Here is a 25,812-nt window from a genome sequence, read left to right as displayed (position 1 = left end):
TGGGTCAGTAAAAAAGCTTGCGCGGGTCAGTGTCTGACCCGCGGGTCATAGTTTCGCCATCACTGTACTTTGCCAATAGTTTTCAGCAACAATTGTGCCGTATGAGGTCGAGCTTTTTCTTGAAGAAGAAGTGCGCCTTTCCTCGGCTATCCTGGATATTTTCTCATCAGCGCCGAGTAGTACAGGCTATTGAGAAAAGCCTAGCTCCTCCCGGAATAAATAAATAAATAAATAGGACTTGGGCCACTCCCGGTGCAGTTTCCGTCGCTAACCATTCCATTGACGCGTAAAAAACCATTTCATCCAACTGCTGCCATTTTGTTTGTCCATCCGAGAGCACATTAAAACTGTCCGATAGGACAGTTGTATAAGGGTTGATCGTCAAAAAGTGCACAAAAAAGCGTAACGTTGAAAAACACCCAACTTTGACAATTTTTTCCTCTTTTTCTATAAAAGCTAAAATTCCCAAATTTTCTTTAAAATTTAGGGCAAATCCTCCTTTTTTAACTTTAATTTTCTTCCAACAACCTAGATCTAATAGATTTCGAGAAATACGTTGCTGAAAATGAGGAAAAACGGCATTTTCAGAAAATGTTCTTGTTCTTGTTCTTCTTCTTGTTGTTGTTGTTCTTCTTCTTCTTGTTACCTTTTTTTGTAAACAACGTAGCGCCTAAACGCGCGAACCGATTTTCATGAATGATTTCTAATGGTTTTACATTTTCCCGAAGTAAAACAAAAAATCTGACGCGCCATCGTTACTAAGACCTTAAAGGTTATATTTACGTAAATATTAATCGAACTGCTGACTGACACTCTTCACAAGGTTGCCAACTGACACTTAGAAAAGTTAAATTTCCCCGCATTAAGCGTTTGCCTTCACTAACAATGTTTGTCTGTTTAATTATTGAATTGACCCCACAAATAAAATAATATTTCTTAGCAATTTAGAAGTGGTAGCACTGTTTTATTGAATTTTCACTTGTAATGCATGATGAATTTTGTTAAAATATTATTGATTAAAAATAAAAGGGATTTTTTTTTTTTTTTGTTGGTACAGGTCTGATGTTCGCGACGGTCTGGGATGGGTGATGGACAGTGGCTACACACCACCCTGTTATGGCTGTTGCTGTTATTGTGGCCGCTATTGCTGATGAGCAGCCGATCTACAGCCTCCATTGCTGCCATGTGTCCTTCGATGTGCACCTGCAGCGATGAAACACTAGTCAGCACTTGTGTACGCAAAGGATTGGAGATTGTGCCCATTCAGTTAAATCCGGCCGTTGAATTTATCGATTTATCGAATAATAAAATTGTTAAAGTTGAATACGAACTAACTTTATATACTAATTTAAGGCATTTAGATTTTTCAATAAATAAAATTCAATCATTAGGTTCAAAAAAATTTGAATTACAATCAAATTTGGAATTTTTAAATGTCAGCTATAATACTATAAATGTATTAGGCAAAGATGTATTTAAAGGATTGAAATCATTACGCATATTAGATTTAAGTCATAATAATATCGAATTAATTGAACATAATTCATTTAAAGATACCACAGACCTACAGATAATCGATCTATCGCATAATAATATAACATCATTTGAAGACCCAACAATATTCAAAACGATATCCTCGTTAAAAGTCCTAAATCTACATGGTAATCAAATAATCGATATACCAAGCGCCTTACTCAGACACTTACCACCGCCGTGTGTGCTAGAGACATTAACCTTGAGTGATAATTTAATTGAAATTATCGAAGATAAATCGTTTCCGGCGCCGTGTCTACATTCGCTCAAAGTGCTAACGCTTGGTTATAATGTTATCAAAGATATTGAAAAATCTGCCTTTAATACTTTGCACAATCTGATCAGGTTGGATTTATCGAACAATAATCTTACTTTCATACCTACACAACAATTATCGAAATTGAATCTGATCAGTGAACTCGATTTGAGTGGTAACACATTCACGGTTGTCAAGCCGGTCGCTTTTCAAAGTTTATTCCAACTGAAAACCTTAAGATTATCAAAAATGCCACGCATGAACTGGGTAGATTCCAGGGCGTTCGTTGATAATATACGGTTAGAAAGTGTATATATAGAGGACAATCCAGAGATAACCAGAATACCGACCAGGATTTTCCATGGAAATCCACATTTAAGTTATGTATCTTTAAGGGGAAATTCTTTAGTAACTTTAGATGTATCACATTTCCCATTAGATCGTCTTAGATTTCTAGATCTGTCCGGCAATCCGTTACACTGTAACTGTTCACTGCATTGGCTGTGGACACTCGCCCAACTGGAGACCAAGCTGGGCGTGGAACCGTCCACACTGCCGCCGTCCAACGACACGAATTCACTCGGCAATGACGAGACCAAACCACATCTACGCATAACCGTTAGAAATCTGATGTGCGCATCGCCGGAGAGTTTGAAAAACCAATTAGTCACAAATATTGATGAATCAACCGTACGCTGTGAGACTACTTGGCTGACGGTGGCCATAATCACGGCACTTGTCTTGGCATTGTTCGGCGCCACGTGCGTGGCGTTGATACTGTTCGGCAGTGAAAGTCGCAAACAGTGTTGGTGTAAACGCAAGGATAAACAGGCTAACGAGGTGGTCGATACAAGGCGATTAGCGGCCGGACTGCATGCCACCTCGGGTCCACCGCCCATTTTGATGCTCATGCCGGACAAGCATTATCGTGAAGCGATACTCACTAGCTACATGAAGTCGGAAACGGATATGAAATTGGTGGAACCGTGGTTGAATGGTGGTGAAAATCGGGAAAACGAGTATACAGTTGATTCCGCGCCGCCAAACAAACCGCACATAGTCTATGTCTAAAAAATGCAAAACAATTAATCCCCAACGATGGCGCTTAAACAGCTGTTATTAAAGCAAGCCATTTTTAATTTTCATAATCGATGTTGCTAATCGATTAGATACATGAGCTAGATTGAGCAAATTTTTATTATTAAACCAATTCTACCATCTTTATTTTATTTTATTTTTTGTTGAATTACTTTTAACCCTTCATTAAAGTACATTTTTAAAGAGCTTAATTTATTTAAAGAAAATTTTTTGTAAGAAAGAAAAACAAAACCTCATAATTTTCTAATAATCTAAAATATTTACAAGTATTTAAAGAATATATATATATATAAATATAATAAATACAAAAAATCGATGTAATAAAAAAAGATCGATTTAAAATTATAAATAAAAAAATAATATATTTTTTGAGAAGACTGAGGTAATGGTTTAATGATCTGTCTGTTATTATTAAAATTCATTGTGCATACTTAAAATAATAAATACTAAGAAACTTTATAGAATTATATAAAAATTTAAATTTATTAATTAGGCATATATAGTGCAATATTCAAATTTTTAATTTTGCATTTTTAAAAATTTGAATTCAATTATTTTATTTTCATTAAGTTAAATTTAATGTTTTGTTTTCAGTTAAATAAGCAAAAATATTGTAAATTTTTACGGCCTCACTTATATTAAAAAATTAAATTTAAGAAACTTTAACCCATTAGTATATAGAAGTACTTTTTTGTTTCCATTAGGGATTTTGTATCTTTAATTTTTTTTTTTATTGTAAATATTTTCTGTCACCGAAACTAGGAAGAATAGACTAAAAGTATGTTTTGATTAATTAAAACAGAGTAAAAACAACTAAAGGTTGTTTTGTAAAGAGTTTATTGCTGATTTATGCATGCTGCAGTTGAAGAGATGAGTTCAATTACAGAGTTTGGATGTTTCCGACACGCAATATGCTTTCTAGTGCGAAACTGAATATATATATATATATAGGGTGTTCAGCATAAGACTACGGTAACTTCGGGAGGCGATTCTGAGCATCATTTGCAACAAAAAATTCCATATAAACTATGGCTCGATTCGGCCCCGTTTTATAGATATTTTTAATTTTATGTTTTTTCCAAGGTGTTACTACTTTTTAGCAAAAAGTTGTCTATATTTCTCAAACTATTAAAGCTACAGCTATTTTAATAAGCTCATTAGAAAGAAGGTTAAATTTCCATTTAAATAAGCTAATTTGTGTTCCAAAATAATAATATTAAGTATTTTACTTTGTAGCCCAAACATAAGAAATAGCAAATTTCTAATTTTTTTCCAAAAACTTTGACTTCATTTTTCTCAAAAACATTTTATATGAAAAAACCGTGCACTATTCTGGAAAAACATCTACATACGATCACCTTTCGAAAGGTATACAATGCATTGGGGTTATGTTAGAAATTGATGCAGAAATCTGTGATTAATTGCAAAAAAGTAGGCCTCAAAACAGCGTCGGCATTATGAAAGGAATTCACCTACCATAAGAATATAACTGATCAGAATCATCAAATCCAGTACGATTTTTTGCAAACGTGTAATTTAATAATTAATTTATTTAAGAACTATATTCAAAAATATAAAATTTACATTAAAAATAATAAAATAAAAAGAAGAAAAACGAATATGATGTTGAATGAGTGTTAGGTACCAATTTCGAAAGGAAGGATTTTCGTTTAACGAGTTTAGATCTGTGTGTTATTCTTTAGTTAATTAAAGAAATATGCCAAATAATGTGAATAAATCAGCATTTTGAACTACTTAATAAACTTTTGGAATTAACAGGTTGAAGAGCTAATGAATAAGCCAAAAACATATTACTCGCTCTGATCCCCAAATTAAATAATAGTGGATGGAATACTTCACCGAACCGCCAGTACACCTCCACGATCGTCTTAGCGTTCGGAACACCCTATCAGGAAAACATCTAGAATACTCCCGCCTAGGTTCTCCACTATTCCCATCTACGAAACCGTAGATGTATAACATATCGTGATATTCAATATTCGAATACGCTGGCATAATGATAGCAAAATGACAACTAAATATCTAATGAAAATGTAGACTTCAAACTATCTTTTCTTCTTCTTGTATTTATTTGTTTTTATAAGCCGTATTAGGATAAAACATATCAGTTTTTAACTTGGAGATTAGAGCGATAAGTAAGTTCCTTTCATAATGCCGACACTGTTTTGAGGCCTACTTTTTTGCAATTAATCACAGATTTCTGCATCAATTTTTAACATAACCCCAATTATTGTATACCTTTCGAAAGGTGATCCTATGTAGATGTTTTTCCTGAATAGGGCACGGTTTTTTCATATAAAACGTTTTTGAGAAAAATGAAGTCAATGTTTTTGGAAAAAATTAGAAACTTGCTATTTCTTATGTTTGGGCCACAAAGTAAAATACTTAATATTATTATTTTGGAACACAAATTAGCTTATTTAAAAGGAAATTTAACCTTCTTTCTAATGAGCTTATTAAAATAGCTGTAGCTTTAATAGTTTGAGAAATATAGACAACTTTTTGCTAAAAAGTAGTAACACCTTGAAAAAACATAAAATTAAAAATATCTATAAAACGGAGCCGAATCGAGCCATAGTTTATATGGAATTTTTTGTTGCAAATGATGCCCAGAATCGCCTCCCGAAGTTACCGTAGTCTTATGCTGAACACCCTGTATATACACATATACAGGGTGTTCATTTTAAGACGGCTCAAATGCATTTCATGCTTAAACAGTTAATCTGAGCAAAAAATGGTAGAGGAAAAATTTGTTGCCCGTCACCTATAGTTTCAGAATATGTGACTTGATTTTAGATTCCAGCCCGCATACGCGGTTGACGCGCGACCAAAAGTGAGGGTTTGCAGTTGACCCCCATTTTCATATACACAGTTTTAAAGAGTATAAAAAGTAATGAAAGAAACCGGAAACCGCAATTCGATATCTTCAAAATTAAAGGTGCTAGGCCATTTCAAAAATCTGGTATTTTTAATCATATTTCAATTTTTTTAACTTGTTATCAAAGAGAAAGAAGAGCACGCGATAGGTCATTTTTATGTATTTTTTCATCCCCTTTCTACTGAAAATATGGCCAAGGCAGTAAAGCTAGTATTTTTCTTAATATCGGGAAATATGTAGTTTTCCGAGTGATTTTTTTAAGAAAAATCAAATGTTACGAGCTTTAGATGTTCTCAAACATCCACAAAATGGCTAAAAATGAATTTTACATCTGTTACAAACAAGAAGGTTTAATAATTATTTGGTAATTTTGGGAGAGTTGCCAAAAAAATTGGAAACCTCCTGCCACATATTTAAGTGATCAATATCTTTCATGTAAAGGATCAATCTTATTCCTTAATTTATCAAATATGTGGCAGGAGGTTTCCAATGTTTTTGGTAATTAAACACAACTCTTCCAAAATTCATGAGTCGGAATTGCATCCGTAGCTGTAGTAAAGCAGGGAATGCTTATAACTCGGTTAAAGCCGAATCTATTTCTTTGGCAGTAAGGGACAATTGGCAGGAAAGAGCATGTCTATGCAACTCCAATGGTGGAGGCCATTTCGAGCATGATCTGTAATATTAATGAGGAGTAAAATTTATAATAAAATAGTACTTTTCTTCTTTTTTAATCAAAAAACCGTTAAAATATTATCATTTTGACGTTTATTATAAGAATCATGTTTTCATTCATAACTTGTAAAATATCGCTCACAGAAAAAAACCGTTCAAGTAAATTTTTCTTTAAAAAAAATAGAAGAATCTATTGCTGAAATAAAAACCGCACCTCCCCATTTGAAAAAATGAAGTTGGTGCCTTTATCTAGCTTCTGGAAGCACCGATAAAAATTTGCAAAGTAAATTTGGATTTCCAACAAAAAACTAAGGGAACACGTATTTTTTAGTTTTTTTTCTAGCTATCTTAGTTTCCCAGAAAAAGTCGTTATCCATATAGCTTGGGACACCCTGTACACTAACCACTGATGATGTATGATAGTTCGAAACCTTTCTGGAATAAGTTTAAACATGCGCATACCATAGGATGGATTAAAATCAACGACAAAATAGCGAAACGTACAAAACCAATAGTAACAGGGCACGGCGTTGAAGGCTGCATAACCTGGATTACACCAGTACTGTGCGCAGTCTAGTATACTGAATTTTAAAGCCAGGGGCAAATTCTTCCAACCAAATATTAGTCAAATAGTGAAAAGAAAAATTGATAACGAGGGAAATCTTTAATAATATATGAACTGTAGCGTGCATAATTCGACGCTATAAAAATTAATTGTCATTAATACTTAAATATTGGTTTTTAAAAAAATTAAATTATTGGCTATTATTGCTATTATTTTTTACATCCATTGCCAATAAAATAATCTAAATCGTATAAATATAATTATTATAAAGATTTATATAAGTATATAAAATATAAAAATTCATATATTTTGTAACAAAATTTTTATTACATATTACATTTATAAATATATATACTTATATAAAGAAGAAGAACAAAAAAAAAGAGTTTCCAGAGTTTTGTGCGTTTCCGTAGTATCTTTTTCCTTTCTCGAACTTCCGGTTCGAGAAATCAAATAGGAAAATTAAAAAAAAAAAAAAAGAAAAAGAAAATCCATCTTATGCAAGACACGAACTCACTGGGGGGGGAAAAAAACAACACCTTTCCAGCATTTTCCAGAACCATTGATGTTCTTCTTTTTGTAATCAATTCTGTTTGTGCTATTTTTTGGAAAAACAAAAGAAACTCGAAAAAATTGCCATTTTTTAACATGTGTATTGTTTATACCACATATTAATTACATATAAATATATATATTTAAAGAAAAAAATTACATTTTTTATAAATAAATATGATATATTGAATAAATAAATAAATAAATTTATTTACCTATCTATTAAGTATGTATATATTGTGTATAGTGTGCATATGAAATATATATATATTATATTTTAATTTCTTTAACCCAATTTATATTCAATAATCATTTTATTTTTTTTCCCATTGCAAAATATAATAAATTGAATAATGAACAATAAAATCAAAAAAACTATTTTATGAATTCCCTTCTTTCAATAAATAATTAAGGAATGGAAGAAAATTTAAAAAAAAAACAAAAGAAAGAGAAGAAGAATGGAAAAACCAAATTGTAATTTTAAACCACCTAATTTTGAATAAGAAATAAAAATAATTCTTAAATTGGTTGTACTAAATTTATTTGTGGTCCCCTTTATTTAGCATTTTTTTTCCCAGGAGACAGAGTGACGATAAAATTACGTAAGTTCTGGAAAGAATTTTAGTGGTAAGTCATACGACTGCGCACAGAACTTAACGTGGTAGATGGAAAATGAAAAATACGATTCAACACAATTAGAAAGGCCACTGCTTACAATATATTGTTAACAATGATATCGAGGCACTAAACAATATTTACACTAAACTTGCAAAAGAAGCCACCAACAGTAATTGGCCAGACAGATTACAGTTAATGGTAATAAAGGGAGGATTCTATTAAAACTATGTGTAGATCAGTTACCTAGACAACCATGGTTTAAGGGAACTGTCACTAATAAATGGGTTGTTTACGACAATAAGCAGGCTGAGAGCGAACCATGCGGTATGCGGATTGTATCTTCACAGGATCAAAAAAAAGGTTGACCTATCATGGAATGGAGGGACTTTTTTAGGTAAGCTGGATTCTATTGAGCTTTATCTTCGAGCTTTAACTTCATTTCTACAAGCTAGGAGAGCAACTGAGGTTATGAGTTCCTCAGCTGTTCAACTGTTATCTTTCTCATGATCCCCACCTACACATTAAACGACAGATCCAACAGCAATGTATTTCCAACCTTATATATAGACTTTACGATTCAATAGATAACAATACAAACATGTTTGAACATGTTTAAACAAGCAAATAGACTGCAATAGATAACAAGCAGACATCATTAGACAAACTAACTGAATGATTTGACAAATTGGATACTAGATATTAACATCAAAAAAAATAGAAGCCAAAATTTTGTATTTTCTTTTAGAATTCACGCGGTTAGTAATTTGAAAATTAATAGCAACCAAGTAAAATGGTCAGAGCACTAAAAGTATCTTGTTTTTTTTTTCCCCCACATTTTGAGATAAGAAGTCTTATCTGGACTCCAATGAACTGACTGCAATTGTGGCAGGTTGTACCAAACTTTCAGACATTAACCGTGTTGTTTAGCTTACACAATAATGTTCCAGACATAAACATAAATCCAATTAACTGTTGATAAATTGTGAATGAGTGGTAGAAAGTGGCACAAATTCTATGACACTTTTGTACCATATGGTACTAAACCAAAAAAACAATAAAACACATGGAACCAGCTGGAAAAATTACCAATATTCTGGAGACAGTTGAGAAACTTTTAGCTTCCAAACTCATTGAGCATATAAAAAAGGGTTAACAATTTTTTGTGTTTTGTTACGAAAGCTTTTTTTTTTTTTGGCGCCCCCAAAACTACTATTTTTAGTGACGGGGGGGGAATCGAAGATTTTCTGTTCGACTTCCTGTTTGCAGAGGTGAAACCTTCCGGCAAGGAAAATAGCCTCTCCCTTTCTTGCTCTACAATCCACAGAAAGTTTTGTTGGATCTTAGAGTTGGTTTTTTAGAGGGAAGCTTAACCTCCCCCCACCCAGAGTATAAACCCTTGATTTTCATGAAAATTAATTTTCACGGTAAGTATTTTCAAACAAAAGCGATAGGCTTAAGAGAGTCACATTTCCTGTCAAGTGAATTTTTCTTTAAATTTATAACCCAGCGATTCGATGAAATGACATTTCATGGGGGAAAATCTACTCCCTCCCTTTTCCTAAGATTCCCTCAAATGAATTTTTGTTTTTTTCTCGAAAATTTTCTAAACACGAAAATGAAGACACTCCTCCTCCATTAAGAGAGAGAAAAAGACGTAAAATTTACCATCCGGTCTATTTAGATCGGAAGAGTTTACTGTGCCCGAGCTAAGCAGAAGGCTTCGAACACGAGCCCCAGCTAGTATAGGGCGTGCCTCCCCATCAACCAGTAATTCCAGGAAAATGGAGAAAAAACCTTAATGAATTTTGGATGTCAAGGGGAGAGGATTTCGCAGAACATTTTTCCTGAAACTCGGCATTTTAACAATCCATTTGATGCTCGTACCAGAGAGCTAGAGGTTTGAAGAAATATTGATCACTTTTCCATATTTATTTTAAGGAAAATTCGTATCAGTTTTCCTTTGCATTATCTAATACTTCCGCCAATTTTGTTTTAGTTAATTTCCTTTTTTGTTGGATATTACCTAATTTAATTAAATAAATTGGAAAGGAGAGTCATCTTGCCAACGAGCCCCACCCCTAGGTGCGCGCGCGTGTGTATGCGAGAGAGACAGAGAGAGATAGGTGACAGAGACAGTGAACAAAACTCCCTGACTTTATGTGAAAAGTTTTCCACTACAGCCTCGCACATTAATTTAATTACTAATTACTGGTTGGTGGGTGGGTGGGTGGGTGGGGGCACGCCCTGTACTAGCTGGGGCTCGTGTTCGAAGCCTTCTGCTTTGCTCGGGCAAAGTTAACTCTTCCGATCTAAATAGACCGGATGGTAAATTTTACGCCTTTTTCTCTTTCTTAATGGAAGAGGAGTGTCTTCATTTTCGTGTTTAGAAAATCGTGAAATATTATCAGCTTTAGAGCAGAGGTCCCCCCACATGCGGCCCCCTGAGGAGGATATTTATCCGGCCCTCGAGACCTCACTTCCGGAAGGGGTTATCTCTTTCATTGGTGGTCAGTGAGAGGAGGAGCACTATATGCGTCGCTCATATACAGTACTACTTCCGATGACGCGCGGGAAGCACGCGTCACGGCTCCGAAAACAGTGTAAAATAACAGCCAGAAGTAGGAAGAAAGGCTAAGCACTATAACTAAACCGGACATTGGCCATCTCATTAGCCAAAAGCAGGTCCATAATTCCCACCGAAATACTGAGGCAGTTTGTTGATTTAAATTTACTAGTTCTTTATTTTAAATATTCTATTTGTTCCCGTTTTGTTTTTTGTTTTTTTTTTACTTTGAAATAGTTTGTTTTATAGTCCGGCCCTCCAACGGTCTGAGGGACAGTGAACTGGTGGCCCCCTGTGTAAAAAGTTTGGGGAGTATGAAAAACAGTCGTCTTCATCGTGCGTATTCATCATAACACAAAATTGAAATATCTCAAAAAATTTTAAATTGATATTTTACCACCCACAGAAATATACGACAAATTTGTTTTAGTCAAAATCGATTAACCGGAAGTGACATATTGCAGAATCATTTTTTTTTTTTTGCAAGGGGGGGAGATTTTTTGGTGAAGGCTTCACAACGATTTCTATGCTAAACTTTTGATAAACTAATGTTGAAACTTAAGAATCACTGGGAACTGTAAATCGTGTAAACGTTCACTAAAGATTACTTCGTTTAATACTAGACTCAAAACTAAAGCTAAGAAGAGCTATTGATCCGGTCCATGCAGGAAGACCCAAAGTATAGGGAGGATAAGCACAAAAAGTGCGAACTTTTGTAGTTTCAAGTTTTTTGGCTTTATTTTCCCTTCTATAAAGAGATGTTTAGCCTAGTAAAGCTCTGCCAGTAAGCTCGTGTCTTCTACAGAGTGTAGAACACTCGCTCACCTATTGTTCTTTAACGCAAAAAGACTCTTAGATCAAACGCTGCTCTCTATGTTTCTTTCTGAATCTTTTAAATGTGTACTAAAAGTACTCGAGAAGAATACGGACTTTGATAGCGCAATTCGTTGTTTGTTCTTAATTTTCCTGTGCTTAAAAATGCTTAATGGAAAATTAATATATGGTGCAAGCATGTTCTTTTTTTTCCAAGCTTTTCACTTTTTTTAGCCATATTTACAACTGCAACAAATGTTGCATCAAGTAAATTTGATTGTAAAGGTTAAATTCACATGAACGTCATGATAAGAGTAATCAACCATTATTCACATCAATAGGTCCCTAGGCCACTTCCGCTTCAAGCGACGAGGGAGGATTGTCTGGAAGGTGTGGAGAGGAGAGTTGTTGCACAAGAGGAATTAGAATGGAGAGCTTAGGAGGCTGTGAAATTGGCGACAGCGAGACTTTATTAGATCAGAGACAAAGAGGATGTGAAGGTCCAGTGTGTATGGTAAGGTTAGGTAATGTAGTATGGAGCAATCAGGATTTACCGTAGAATTTTAGACTGTAGTGTCTGCAGGCAGGCGTTTGAAGTTAACAGGGGTTTGGTTGAGCCCCCCACACTTCAGCTCCGTATGTCCATATCGGTCTTAACAGTGTCTTGTAAATAGTCATTTTGTGATTCAATTTCCAAGCTTAAATAGGATGAAAAAAATAAATGCCAGTTTTCAGTCGTGATACATTTATTCTGTCAAGCTTTCGACCCCCTAGGGACTAGGTCATCTTCGGGGCTGTGGTACATATTTTACAGTGTGTTAACAATAATTCTATTAAAATGAATATGTATAATGTAACGAAATTTACAAAAAATTATGTACCTAGTTTACAAAGTAATATTTTACATCATTAAAGGGTTGGTGTGTCTTCTGTCTTGTCTTGCTAATGGACTGAGTGTGAACGGTCTATGTGTGATATGTGTTAGGTTGTGTGGAAGTCAGTGTTGCCAATTGTCAAGTATTTTGTAGTAAGTTTGTTGCGTATATGTTGTTTAAATTGTTGGTGTATGTTTTGAAATTTAAACTTTTTTCCGTCTTAGATATGTATATCATTTCTATCCAAGCTTAAGTTATTATCAGAGCATCCAAAAGCCTCTTAGATAGGACTTCAATTTATTCGCCAAAAAGTGGAGATAGTCCCCCCCCCCCGGTAAATTTCCGGTGTATAAGTTGGCAAAGTGAACTTTAACTAACCAGGTGATTGATTAGAATGAGCTGGCCTTGTATAGGAGGAGGATAGAACTACGTCCTCTCTCCGCAGATAGCAGATAGTATCTGTTCTTGACGGACTGAATAGGTCTTCGTTAACCACGTTCTCTCTCTCTCACTCAACCGATCTACCAGCACTTCCGCTGTACGTTAAAAACCTCAGTTTCACTAAATAAAACTGATGAATTGTTTCAACAAAATTGTAAGATTACAATTTAGCTTTGGTAGCAGACCTATTACAGACGAAGGTTGTTGCATGGAAGAAATACTCTGATAAGTCTGGCCCTGGCTTATTAACATCTTATCTCTTAATTAATTTACAAATTCTGGAGGGGCTCGGTGTTGGTCTAGTTGTTCAAGAGCGTGGCTTTGTAATTTGGGAGATCCCCAGTTCGAATCCCGTCTATGACTACATATTTTTTATTTGTTAGAAAAAAAATTGTTTTACAGTAAAGTATGAGCTTCCGCCTCCGTCCACGACACCTTATTGGTAGTTGGACGTTAACCCCGCCTGAAAAAAAAATAGGCAATTACTTTACTTATAAATCCCCGTAGGGATTTCTTCAGGGTACTTGGCGCCCCAGCCTAACAACATGAACATGAGCAACATAATACTGTTTAACACCTCAATATACGTACATTTACACAGTAAACTTAGGGCATAGTCATCTGTAGGGCAAGGTGTGTGTGGGGGGGGGGCTTATTAGCTCGGAACCTTTATGCAGATTGTGTCAGGATGAGGAGGAAACGGCCTCTTACTTGTTGTTGTTCGATTGCGTTGTAATCGAGTGATTGCGCTACGAAACCTAATGGATCTTTGAGACAAAAGGAGATAGTAGCGCAAAAAGAACTAGTAAGGAAAGTCCTCAACCTCTTTAGTAGGGAAGGTTTCAAAGGGGAAGGGCAGAATAAGCCTCTTGTGGCTGCGGTGCCTTGGGGCACAGGTCCCACCCCGATAATCTAACCTTACTTACAGATTCTGGATAATAAAAAAATCTTGATTATCTTTCGAAAGAAGGAGCTATCAGTATACTGTCGAAAAGAAAACCCGCTGTTTTGGAATCTTAATTACCTCACAAAACGGATATTTTAATTAAAAACAAAAAATCTGGATATTGAAAATCAGATGAAGCTGTATTAAAGAAGAGTAAATATGTGCTGTTAAAAATATTTATTACGGGATGAAAAATTACTGTCAATTTCAGTCTTTATATATTATTATTATGCCGTACTTTCTCGACCTAGGGTGACTAGGTCATCTTCAGGGCTGAAGAACATATTTTACAGTGTGTTAACAATAATTCTATTAAAGTGAATATTTAAAATGTAACGTAATTTACAAATGTAATATTTTTACATCATTAAAGGATTGGTGTGTCTTGTGTCTTGTCTGCTCATGGACTGAATGTGTCCATAATAATAATAATAATAATAATAATAATATAAAATAATAAACTATGGATTCAAGATTGGCGAGGAATCGGTCAAATAAAAATAACAACTCGTCTTTTTGCCAACGTTTCGACAAATCTATTGTCTTCTTCAGGGCCTGGATATTACAAATACAAAACATTTACAGAGTCAGTAACATAGAAAATCAGTAATACAAAAATAAACAGTAAAATACAATAAATTCTTTATAATTATTGAAACTTACGTGGCTATGCGGGTTGGTTGAGTTACAGAAACTAAGGGCCAGAAATGGAGAAGCAGGTATATACGAGGGTCGTTTGAAAAGTCCGTGCAAAAATAAAAACTACTTAATTTTTTGGGGTAAACCTTTTTTATTTTTCAACATAGTCTCCTTTTAGGCTTATACACTTCGTCCAACGCTGCTCTAGTTTGTTGATCTCTTCCGAATAATAGGATTTGTCCAAGTCTGAAAAATAGCCATTCGTTTCTGCAATCACCTCCTCGTTTGAATAAAATCTTTTTTCCGCCAGTTCATATTGGGGAACAAATAGTAGTCCGAGGGAGCCAAGTCTGGAGAATATATATACACACACATTCTCGTACATATATACAGATATAACGGGACTAACACGGGAATTTTTGGTAATTACAATGGGACAGATACAATAGAGTAATTACAATGTCAATATTGAACATTGAACCTGTTCTCCAGTTCTGGCTCTTAGTTTCTGTAACTCAACCAGCCCGCATAGCCACGTAAGTTTTCAATAATTACAAAGAATTTATTTAATTTTACTGTTTATTTTTGTATTACTGATTTTTACTGATTTTCTATGTTACTGACTCTGTAAATTGTTTTGTATTTGTAATATCCAGGCCCTGGAAGAGGACAATATATTTGTCGAAACGTTGGCAAAAAGACGAGTTGTTTTAATTTGACCGATTCCTCGCCAGTCTTCAATCCTTAGTTTAACAATTTACGGTCACGAAATATATATATTCAGATCTAAAATAATAATTTAAAAAAAATTGAAAATATAACTAAAATTGGCAGTAATTATTTTCATCCAATTGCAACAATGTACCCATTCTAACAATGGTAAATCCAGTCACCAAGAATAATGAACAGTAATAAAAAATATTTAGCTAGCCTCTTGTAAAACTTTTGTACATTGGCGAGAAAAACTGTAAGCGGTTCTAAAAAATGTATCATAAAATTTATTTTAAAGAAGTGGATAAAGAAACCTACCTTGCTTACATGAGGGGCGCCCACAGCAATTTACTGAAACAGAAAAGAAAAATTATTGTATTTGTAAGAAGTATATTAATATTGCAAATTATTAATAAAGCAAACTTTGTACTAATGTTTGTAGCAGAGTAATTTTTCAAATCTAATCAAATCGTAGTATTAGTTTACTAACAATACTATTATTGCGATGACAGAAATTATGAACACTATCTCATTGGAGGGTCCTAACCTATCCCCGTATTGTATAATGTTAACGTTAAGTAAGAAATGTAGTTTCGGACACTCGAACATTGCAGAAATTGTACAAAACGGAACCTGGATGGTGGAAGTGAAGTTCACTCCGGAATCTATAAAGTTTTAGATGAAAGCAAAGGTGTTTTTTTTTCCCCCAACATGAGCAATTCAACGAGGGTAACCACATATTACCTCCTTTAAGAGTCAAGGGCGGAAAATGGAAAAATGGTAGTCCTGTATGATCGAGAATAGGTTGTGTTGAGGAGGAAAAGCGGTGTGATAGAAAGGAGCGAGGTACCTTTCCCTAAACTAGGGGCTGGATAAAAAGGAAAAAGGGCAATTACAGTAAAGTGGAGGGTCCCGGCTCCTCAGGAGTTGCACTCCTGGAGGGCAAGCTAACCCGAACAAAAGATCCCTTGGCTGACGCAGACGATTGCATTTTTGCAGCCTCCCCGCGCCCTGGCAACAAACACTCCTGCAATCACTCCCCCCTTTTCTACCAAACCCAGGTTTTGCTGATAACCATTGATGGGTGTCCAGGTGCTTAACACACACACAGCCAGCAGCTTCCATCTCCATTCACTGCCTTCAATATCTGCTGTAATCGGCAGTAGTCCGGATGAGAGACTCCCTCCCAGTTTTGGGTCGTTCTCACTTAGATTTATAGTCTAGTTTAGGTGGATGGCCGGTTTTCCAAGGCGAGCGCGTCCCCATCAAACCCGTGTGAAAACTGGGTCCTCTTTTCTCCCGCCCTACTCCAGGCTCTGCCTTAATATCTTCCCTACATGGGATTAACACTAGAAACCAATTACAATAAAACTGGACATTCCCCTTCTTCTTACAACCAGCATTCCACCCCTGTACTATTCGGATAACAAGCATCTTCATTCTGGGAATCCAATTACCCAAGGAGGACTTTTCCCAGTCCTTATTTAAGGAACACTCCAGTTGATTTATGGAACACATGGAAATTCACCAAATGTTACTCCCAATTTACAGCCCAATACGTGATAATAGTTCCATTGCGATAAAATATATATATTTCTTTTTGGTAACATTCCAATACCGGAATTAAATAAACGCGCAAAACCAAATCATTTCCGATTTAAACTACGCCTTGCTCTTACCAAAATTTACGTAATTTACATTTTCTTAAAACTTGAAATTATGGTACTATTTTTTTTTTCTTGGCATTGGCTTTCGCCATACAGCCAGCATCGTCTAGGTCAGGGGTCGGCAACCTATTTTAGGAAGAGAGCCGTTTCTCCTAAAATAATTTTAATAAATCTTACCAAGAGCCGCAAGGATGATAATGTAAACAACTCTGTAGACCATTTGTACTCACAAATTATTATTTTATGATATTCAATACCATTTAAACGTTTTATATATTTATTTTCACATATTGCAAAGTAAATAAACAAATAAATAATAACTAAACCTGTGTTTGAATGAAAATGGCGCCAGTCCTATATACTCGTATGTGTATGTACATACATAACTTTGAGAAGATAAGTCGCTTCTAACTCTTTTACTTGAAACAACAAACTATACGTCACAGCCAAAACACTGGCGAAGACGCCAAATTGTATTGCGTCGAAAGCGAATTAAAACGTACATAGAAACATCCGACGACGGCGCCAATTGAGAGCTTCCGACGGACTGACTACAGTAACGACGCGTGTCACAGTGGAGGGGTGCGGTGATAAGCGAGTACAAGTGGCTGAGAGATAGAATCGGTGCCTAATCCTCGTTAATCGATTCAGGACGATTTTTAAATGTTTTTTTTTTATATAAAATAAATAATATTTGTGTATGGAACTAAAGAGCCGCAGCTTCACATCCAAAGAGCCGCATGTGGCTCGCGAGCCGTAGGTTGCCGACTCCTGGTCTAGGTGCTTATCAATAGAAAATCACTCACTCTCCATTCTTACTTATAAATACATTCGCTTCACACATTCATCCCTCTACTATATACAACTATTTACATACAAACTTACAACTAATGGATGGATCAGTACTCCTATATTCCTGCCATCCTTATAGCTTAACCGAAATTAAAATCACCGTAATCCTTCTCTAATCATTTTCTTGCATTCATTCTAATCGGCTATAACTTTTAAATACATTCATATTTCATTGCTAGCTCTGCTATAGATTTAAGCACATAGATGTTGGTGGAGAATATAATGTCTTCGTAGCGAAATGGTGCATCTAAATACCTGTATAAGTCGTCAAACATTCGTTTCCTTTCTACTAAATAACGTGGACATATCATTATTATATTGTCCTGAAATCCTCCTCCTCCACATCGCAACTTGACGCTCATTGATTTTTGCAGGGGAAAAAAGAGAAACATATCCTTGGGTAGATTGCTAGGGGCTGGTTTTTCCTAACTCAGGCGATCCTGAGTATGGAAAAATTTGTAAGAAAACTGTTCATTCTTAATGGACGGGGATTTTAAGGAAGGAAAACTGTTAATTAACTAAAAAATGGCCGAGCATACGTTTAGCTAAAATGAAATTTAGGTGTTTTCTTTTTTCTCTTTTTTATTTTAATAAAGTTCTTAAACTATGCACTTTAATTAGGCGAGTTTTAAATAAACTGCTAAAATATTTACAGTATAAACAGGATGGCATTTAACGATTTCCGGAATTTCACGTTTCAGTTTGCTGTTTTTAAGGAAGCCTTTCTTCACATAAATTTAAACAATTCAGCCACAGTGTTGCAGCCAATATCGCACTTATCATTTTACTGTCTCTCTCTCTCTCTGAAATTGAAATTGGGTCAAGTTTACGAATTTAAAATCTTATCTCCTCCTCCTTATCACCTTATCTTTATCTCCTTATCTCCTCATTCCGATCCTCTTAACGCTCGCTAGACGAGCTCTACAAACGCACATCAACCATTTACAGGACTGGCTTTTCAAATGGAGAATCAAAACTAACGTTACGAAATCAAAATTTATAGTATTTACTCTCAGACGGAAAATCCTACCTCCTGTCATCTTGAACCAAACTCCTGCACCAACTGGGGACAAAGTACGTTACCTTGGACTGCACCTAGTAGCAAACGGTTGACATGGAATCATCCCCATACTAGACTGAAAAGACAAGAAACTAACCAACGCTACAAAACTTCTCGCCAGACTACTTGACAAACGATCTAAACTCAACCTACAAAACAAAAGACTCTTATACCTGTTGTTACTGCGACCTATTTGGTCATACGGCATCGAAGTATGGGGATCGACTAAGCGTTCCACAACTCATTACGCATCCAGACTTTACAGTCAAAAAATAATTCGCAAAACTTCTTCACGCTCCGTTCTATGTGTCTAACCTCATCCATCCATAATGACCTCAAAATCCCTTTCATTACAGATCTTGCTAGCACTCGTTTTCTCAAATTTCATTCCACTCTATAGCAGCTCATCCTAACCCTCTCATTGTAACACCTATCTTCCTCCACATTACCAGGTAATCCTCCATGGAGATTGAAGAGAAGATGGCCCTCGTGTGAATTCCAATAAAAGCTTTTTAAAAAAAGAGAAAAAAAAGAGTTAAATTAAAAAAAACACAGTTGGTTCACCGATTTTACCCAATAATGGCGATTTCAAATTAGAAGTTTCTGCATTAGTTTATTGAGTTACTGTGGATCCATAAAAAAAAAAAAAAATAACACTAAAATATGTATGTCTGTTTGTATGTGAATAGTGTTGTATGGATACACCCCTTACATACTCACAAAACGAGAAAAAAAAACTTTAGAAACGTTTATTATGCTCTGAGAACGAGATCCCTTAAGAGCAACAAAGACATTTACTCTTTAGGTACCTCACAAATCTCAGAAAAATAAAAATGATAACAGAAAATTACAACTATAAATAAATAAATAACTTTATTGTTTATAAGTTTACAACTTTCTGCAATGAGTTGGCTTAACGTAAATAAACTTCTATGTTCTACATGGAATGAATACAATTTAAAAAATAAAATGATAATTATTCCCTAAAATTCCCTAAAACTTATAATTTCAATTTATTTTTTTAATTAATAAACTTTGACAAACGACTAAAATGGAACCCTCACACGAGACTCAAACGAACTGACCTCAATCTGAGGTATAAAATGTTGAAAAGACTACTCGACAAACGATCAAAACTGACCCTGACAAACAAACGATCACTATATACCGCTCTACTTGCCCCAATATGGACGTACGGAATACAACTTTACGGAAGTGCCAAAAAATCGAACATCAACCGACTTCAGACCTTACAATCAAAAATTCTAAGAACCATAGTTAACCCTCCCTTCTACGTCTCCAATCATACTATACACTCTGATCTCAATATTCCTCTCGTTTCTGAAAATAGCCCAAACTCGATACACAAAACTCCATTCAAATCTACACGATCACTACAACCCTCTGATCCACAACATGTCTACCACAACACTTCCTTCTAATCCTCAACGCAGACTAAAGCCATTTCCAATGTATATTTGCGATTTAGTATTTCCTGTAAAAACTTGTCAGTTGACTAATAAATTATAAAATAATAATTTAAAAATATATCTGAAAAGAATTATTTTGGTTTTCAAGTCAGTAGTTATTCTGGCGTCGAGGGGCATTTTCTTAACATTGCTGTTTTAAGATTATTTTTGTGTACAGTTAAGGCTTGTTAGCAGCAAAAAAAGGAAACGAACATTTGACGACATATACAGGTATTTAGATGCACCACTGCTTACTATATTGTTAACAATGATAGGTAGGGACTAAATAATATTTACACTAAACTTGCAAAGGAAGCCACCAATAGTGGGGGAAATGGCTAATTATAAATCACCACACACCGATATCAAGTGTATAATTGCAAAAGCAGCACTACAAAAAATGGCAGACAGATTACAGTTAATGGTATCGAAGGAAGATTCTATAAAACTATGTGTAGATCAGTTACCTAGACAACCATGGTTTAAGGGAACTGTCACTAATAGATGGGTTGTTACGACAATAAGCAGGTTGAGAGCGAACCATGCGGTATGCGGATTGTATCTTCACAGGATCAACAAAAGGTCCTTTCTCCTCTTTGCGTAGATTGCAATGAGGAGGAGGATTTCAGGACAATATAATAATGGATATGTCCACATTATGTAGTAGAAAGGAAACGAATGTTTGACGACTTATACAGGTATTTAGATGCGCCAATTCGCTTCGAAGACATAATATTCTTCACCAACATATATGTGCTTAAAAATCTGTAGCAGAGCTAGCTAAGAAGTATGAATGTATTTAAAAGTTATAGCCGATTAGAATGAATGGAAGAAAATGATTAGAGAAGGATTACGGTGATTTTAATTTCGGTCAAGCTATAAGGATGGCAGGAATATAGAGTACTGATCCATCCATTAGTTGTAAGTCTGTATGTAAATAGTTGAATATAGTAGAGGGATGAATGTGTGAAGCGAATGTATTTATAAGTAAGAATGGAGAGTGAGTGATATTCTAGTGTTGATAGCACCTGTGTTGATAGGGATGCTGGCTGTATGACGGAAGACAATGCCAATAAAAAGGCTAAAAAAAACTAAGACTCAAATATTTGTAACCAGATTTTCCATTTTCCACATTTTTTTTCTTCAAAAACTGAAATTAGAGAAAATTTTCCTCTTAATTCTGTACGCATATATGGAGGGGGGGGGGGGTCTTGCAAAGAAAAACACAAAAAACCTGTCCGTCAGGCAATGACTGCAAATTTTTCTTCATTTTTCCACTGACTGGTATTTTTTTCTATGATAGCTGAAATCATGACGTAATGATGGGTAGTCGGTCTTGAAATATTGACTTCATTTGGTGTTGATTGATCCAGTAAGTTGTGTGTGCGTGTGTGGTGGGGAGCGGAGGTGAGATTGTGCTAGTGACGCAATAATTAAATTTGAAATATACCTTCAATATTGATTCATGAGCCTCAATGTATACAAACGAAATTTATTCCAAAATTATTCAATATTATTCAAATTAACCTAGATATTGACGAATAGATGATGAGTGACTAGAAGTTGCTATATAATGCTTTCCATTGAATTTTCATACAAATTTATTGCCCTTTGCTATTGCATATATCCTCGCTAGGCATTTCCTTTAGGGTCTATTTTTATTTTATCAATTTTTAGTACCTAATCACCATTTTGACGCAGCGATTCCAATCCAACAATCACAATTTTGAAATAGCCAACACCATCTTCGATTAAAAACTTTTAATTTATTTTGTACTCGAAAGTTATTAAGAACACCGACGTTCGTTGCCATTGTTGTGAATTATTCATTTATTTTGTTCGTTGCAGGAAGTTGATTTGAGTTTTTTAAAAATGTTTGATTTTTTTCTCAGATTAAGGTTGCGAGTATTGGTGCAGTGGTTACGAAAAGAGGTTTTGTAAGCGGAAGTTCCCAAGTTCGAATCCAGTTTGTAGTTACTTTTAATTTGTTGGAAAAAAAATGTTGATAAGTGCTTCCGTCTCTATTCACTATACCTAATTGGTAGTTGGATGTTAATAAATAGACGCAAAAAATAGACGACAACGTTTCTCTAAGATTATAAAAAAAATTTTAAAACCACACATATCACACGCAAGGAGAAAATTAGCACAGTATTGGATTCCCACGCGGGGGATCCCAGGTTCAAAATTTCTGCTATAGGCCCATAGATTTTCTCTTTTTAAGCCGGAAGTGCACTATAAAAATCTCCTCATTACAAAGATCTCAGATGTTGACTAATTAGATTGCGATGCTATCATTTAGAGACAGAAAATCGGGCAGCTTGGGATACATATTTATTTTTAACCGTCCCAGATTCTGATATATCCCAGATATCTTAATATCATGGGTAAAACAATGAAGCAATGCTTATAAATAAGGATTCAAATTAGCGAGCAATCGGTCGAAATAAAAACAATTCATCTTTTTACTAACGTTTCAACAAATATATTGCCTTCTTCAGAAAACTGTTTTCTGTAACTCAACTAACCCGCATAGCCACGCCCTGGACAAGGCAATATAAAAAAAAGTAAAGTAATTGCCTATTTTTTTTTCAGGCGGGGCTTAACGTCCAACTACCAATTAGGTGTCGTGTGGACGGAGGCGACTAGCAAACATACTTTACTGCAAATTTCTATTATTATTAACCATTGAATAAAATGCAAGGCCAAAGACCGGGAATCGAACGCAGTACCACAATACATATTAGCTTTACAGGTCTAATATATTAGCTTTAACCGCTCGACTACCTTGGTGCCTAGAAGGCAATATATTTGACGAAACGTTGGCAAAAAGACGAGTTGTTGTTTTTTATTTGGACCGATTCCTTGCCAATTTTGAATCCTTTATATAATATTTTTACGGTCACTAAAACCAATATTAATTCGTAATGCTTATATTTATTCAGGCGAGCCAAACGTCCAACAACCAAATTCAGGCGTCGTGGACGGAGCTGGCTGTATACTTTTACTATAAATTCCTAATATTAACCATTAGATAGAATCCTAGGCCTAGACCGGCTCGGCTACCTTGGCGCCTTATTTGATGGGTGTACTGAGGGGGCCCAGGAACAGATTAGATCAGACGCAGAGCTCTATAAATGTCAGTTTTTCATTTGTTTGGATTAAAGGGAGAATCTCCAGATTTATCAGGAGATTATATTTTCCTCCCCAGGAAGAATCTATTTCTGTTCAAAGAAATATATGTATAAAGACGGATGCTCCAAGATTAGTATCATTGTCCCATCAAACGAAGGGAAATTGCGTAACAGGACATTGGCTGGAATAAAACATTGCTTAAATTAAAAGATATCTTGATTCCATTATTCTTTGTGGAAATATTTCTTATTAGCATAACCGTAGAATTCTGGAACAGCAAGCGAACATCTATCAAGAAGGCTGGCAGCTTCCAAACATTGTTCTACGGGCCAGAATTCAGTCTGAGCCCCCTCTCCGCTGAATACAACAAATAGTAGAATCATGCCACGTATTGATTTATCCCTTTCTAGCCCTTTCACATATAAAATATACATTCCCTTTTTTTTTTTCCTCAGTCCATCCCATCAGCACAAAGCAAACCAAATTACTGGCGCTTCTTCTCCCTTCAGTGGCTCCCTTTTCCTGTTTGTTCCTTAGTCTATCTTTTTTCGCCCATTGTGTTCTTTATTACATTCCCTTTTTTTAACATACACTACTTTTATCCTCTAGGAGTTGCCCATCCTCTGTATCAACTACATATGTATATTTTCCAAGGAAAAACCGGGATGAACGTGCACATTACTTCTTCTTGCTAGAATTCTTGACTTTTTCTTTTTCTGACGCATCAACATCTGGAGGCTCAGTGTCCATCTGTCCGGACAGAGAGCTTATAAGAAAGCTCTCTCTAGCAGCTGGATTTGAACCGGGGAAATCCAGAACGCCAAGCAAAAAAAAGTTTATTTTCTAAAGATATTGTACGATTCTAGCACTAATTAATATTCGATTATACAGGGTGCCTGTATAATCCCTGGAATGTTTACAACCATATCTGGGCGTACAATAAGATCCAGATCGCCGCTACAGATATCACGGACTTTTTTTTTTTTATTTACTGATTACCGGAAATAAAGGAGTATAAAACAACAACAAATAAAACAGTGTGGCCACCCTTACAGAACTTCCTCTTATCACAAGACAGGGAAATTATTATTTTTTATTTAAGGCGCTTCAACACCCCAAGTAATTGATGCTCCCAGCTGTTTTCCGGCGCACTGCTGGTCTTAGAGTAAAATTTAAGTAATTCAATTATTTTTTTTTTTGAAAGATTGAATTTAAAGTAAAAATTATAGTAGAGATAATAATTGAAAACCAAAGTGATAGATTTGGTTTCCACACGTTTTGCCAAATGGAATTCCTTTAGCAGCTGCCCAGTAAAAGGCTAACAACAGCTATCTTGAAAAAAACGCACTTCCGTTGTACTGATATTCCTTCTACTGAATATTTCTGGATGGGAAATTATGCAGGGTGCGACAGCATAACTTCCTTTTTCAAAACTTAATCAAACCCATTGTATGAATCAGAACATTTTTATTTGTTTATTTATAATGCATGCCTAAAGTTTTGTTTTACGTAGTTTTGAAGATAAAATCAGGTAGGTGACGTCCCCCATTCTCCTCCATAGACTGAGTAAACCGATTTCTGGCGTTTGTCATGACTCTTGGCCAGCATAGCAGCAGTTATGTTGGCAATTTCTTCCTGGATGTTGAATTAAAATCAAAGGCCTTTGCATTCACCTAAAGTCACAGTGTGGTGTGCAATTTCCTCAGCTGGAATTATTGGTCCCCTGGTTCTTTGAGGAAAATGAAGTCGCAGTGACAGTGAATTCGGACCGGTATGTAAACATGTTACAGGAATTTTTTTTCCCCCCCACGGCTAGATGAGGTGGACTTAGGGGACATTTGGTTCCAACAAGACGGTGCAACGGCACACATTTCAAGAGCATCGATTTGGCTGTTTTGAGGGAGTGGCCGGCCCGCTCTCCCGATTTGGCCCCTTGTGATTTTTTTTCTATGGAGTTTTTTGAAATCCCGTGTTTATGTGAACCGTCCAAGAACCCTACAAGATTTAAAGACCAACACCCAGGGAGAAATTGCCAACATAACGCCTGCTATGCTGTCCAAGAGTCATGACAAACGCCAGAAATCGGTTTACTCAGTCTATGGAGGAGAATGGGGGACGTCACCTACCTGATTTTATCTTCAAAACTATGTAAAATAAAACTTTAGGCATGCATTATAAATAAACAAATAAAAATGTTCTGATTCATACAATGGGTTTTATTAAGTTTTGAAAAAGGAAGTTATGCTGCCGCACCCTGTATAATTTCCCATCCCGAAATATTCAGTAGAAGGAATATCAGTACAACGGAAGTGCGATTTTTTCAAGATAGCTGTTGTTAGCCTTTTACTGGGCAGCTGCTAAAGGAATTCCATTTGGCAAAACGTGTGGAAACCAAATCTATCACTTTGGTTTTCAATTATTATCTCTACTATAATTTTTACTTTA

General features: G+C 35.4%; 1 protein-coding gene and 1 long non-coding RNA gene across 11 annotated transcripts in view; one reads left to right on the top strand and one right to left on the bottom strand.

Annotated features, from left to right (window-relative positions):
• Positions 1–8,102, top strand: part of LOC141454937 (uncharacterized) — a 552,216-nt gene extending 544,114 nt beyond the window's left edge. For 4 of the 6 annotated variants that reach the window (XM_074129644.1, XM_074129645.1, XM_074129646.1 and 1 more), the window contains one exon: positions 1,058–8,102. In XM_074129644.1, coding sequence (XP_073985745.1) covers positions 1,082–2,860 — 1,779 coding nt within the window. In that variant the 5' untranslated portion in view covers positions 1,058–1,081 and the 3' untranslated portion in view covers positions 2,861–8,102. The remainder of the gene's footprint in view (positions 1–1,057) is intronic. The other 2 variants (XR_012459052.1, XR_012459051.1) reach the window with 2 other exon arrangements.
• Positions 1–25,812, bottom strand: part of LOC141454940 (uncharacterized) — a 300,919-nt gene that overhangs the window by 144,469 nt on the left and 130,638 nt on the right. For 4 of the 5 annotated variants that reach the window (XR_012459057.1, XR_012459054.1, XR_012459053.1 and 1 more), the window contains one exon: positions 15,503–15,535. This is a non-coding gene — a long non-coding RNA (uncharacterized lncRNA). Of the gene's footprint in view, positions 1–15,502; positions 15,536–17,177; positions 17,386–25,812 lie in introns of those variants that run through there. The other variant, XR_012459055.1, reaches the window with a different exon arrangement.

Source organism: Rhodnius prolixus, unplaced genomic scaffold, assembly GCF_049639745.1.
Source record: "Rhodnius prolixus isolate KJV_2025 unplaced genomic scaffold, Rpr scaffold_15, whole genome shotgun sequence".
In the NCBI taxonomy this organism is placed as follows: Eukaryota; Metazoa; Arthropoda; class Insecta; order Hemiptera; family Reduviidae; genus Rhodnius; species Rhodnius prolixus.
Note: the sequence above shows the minus strand (reverse complement) of the source record. Positions and strands in the feature narration are given on the sequence as shown.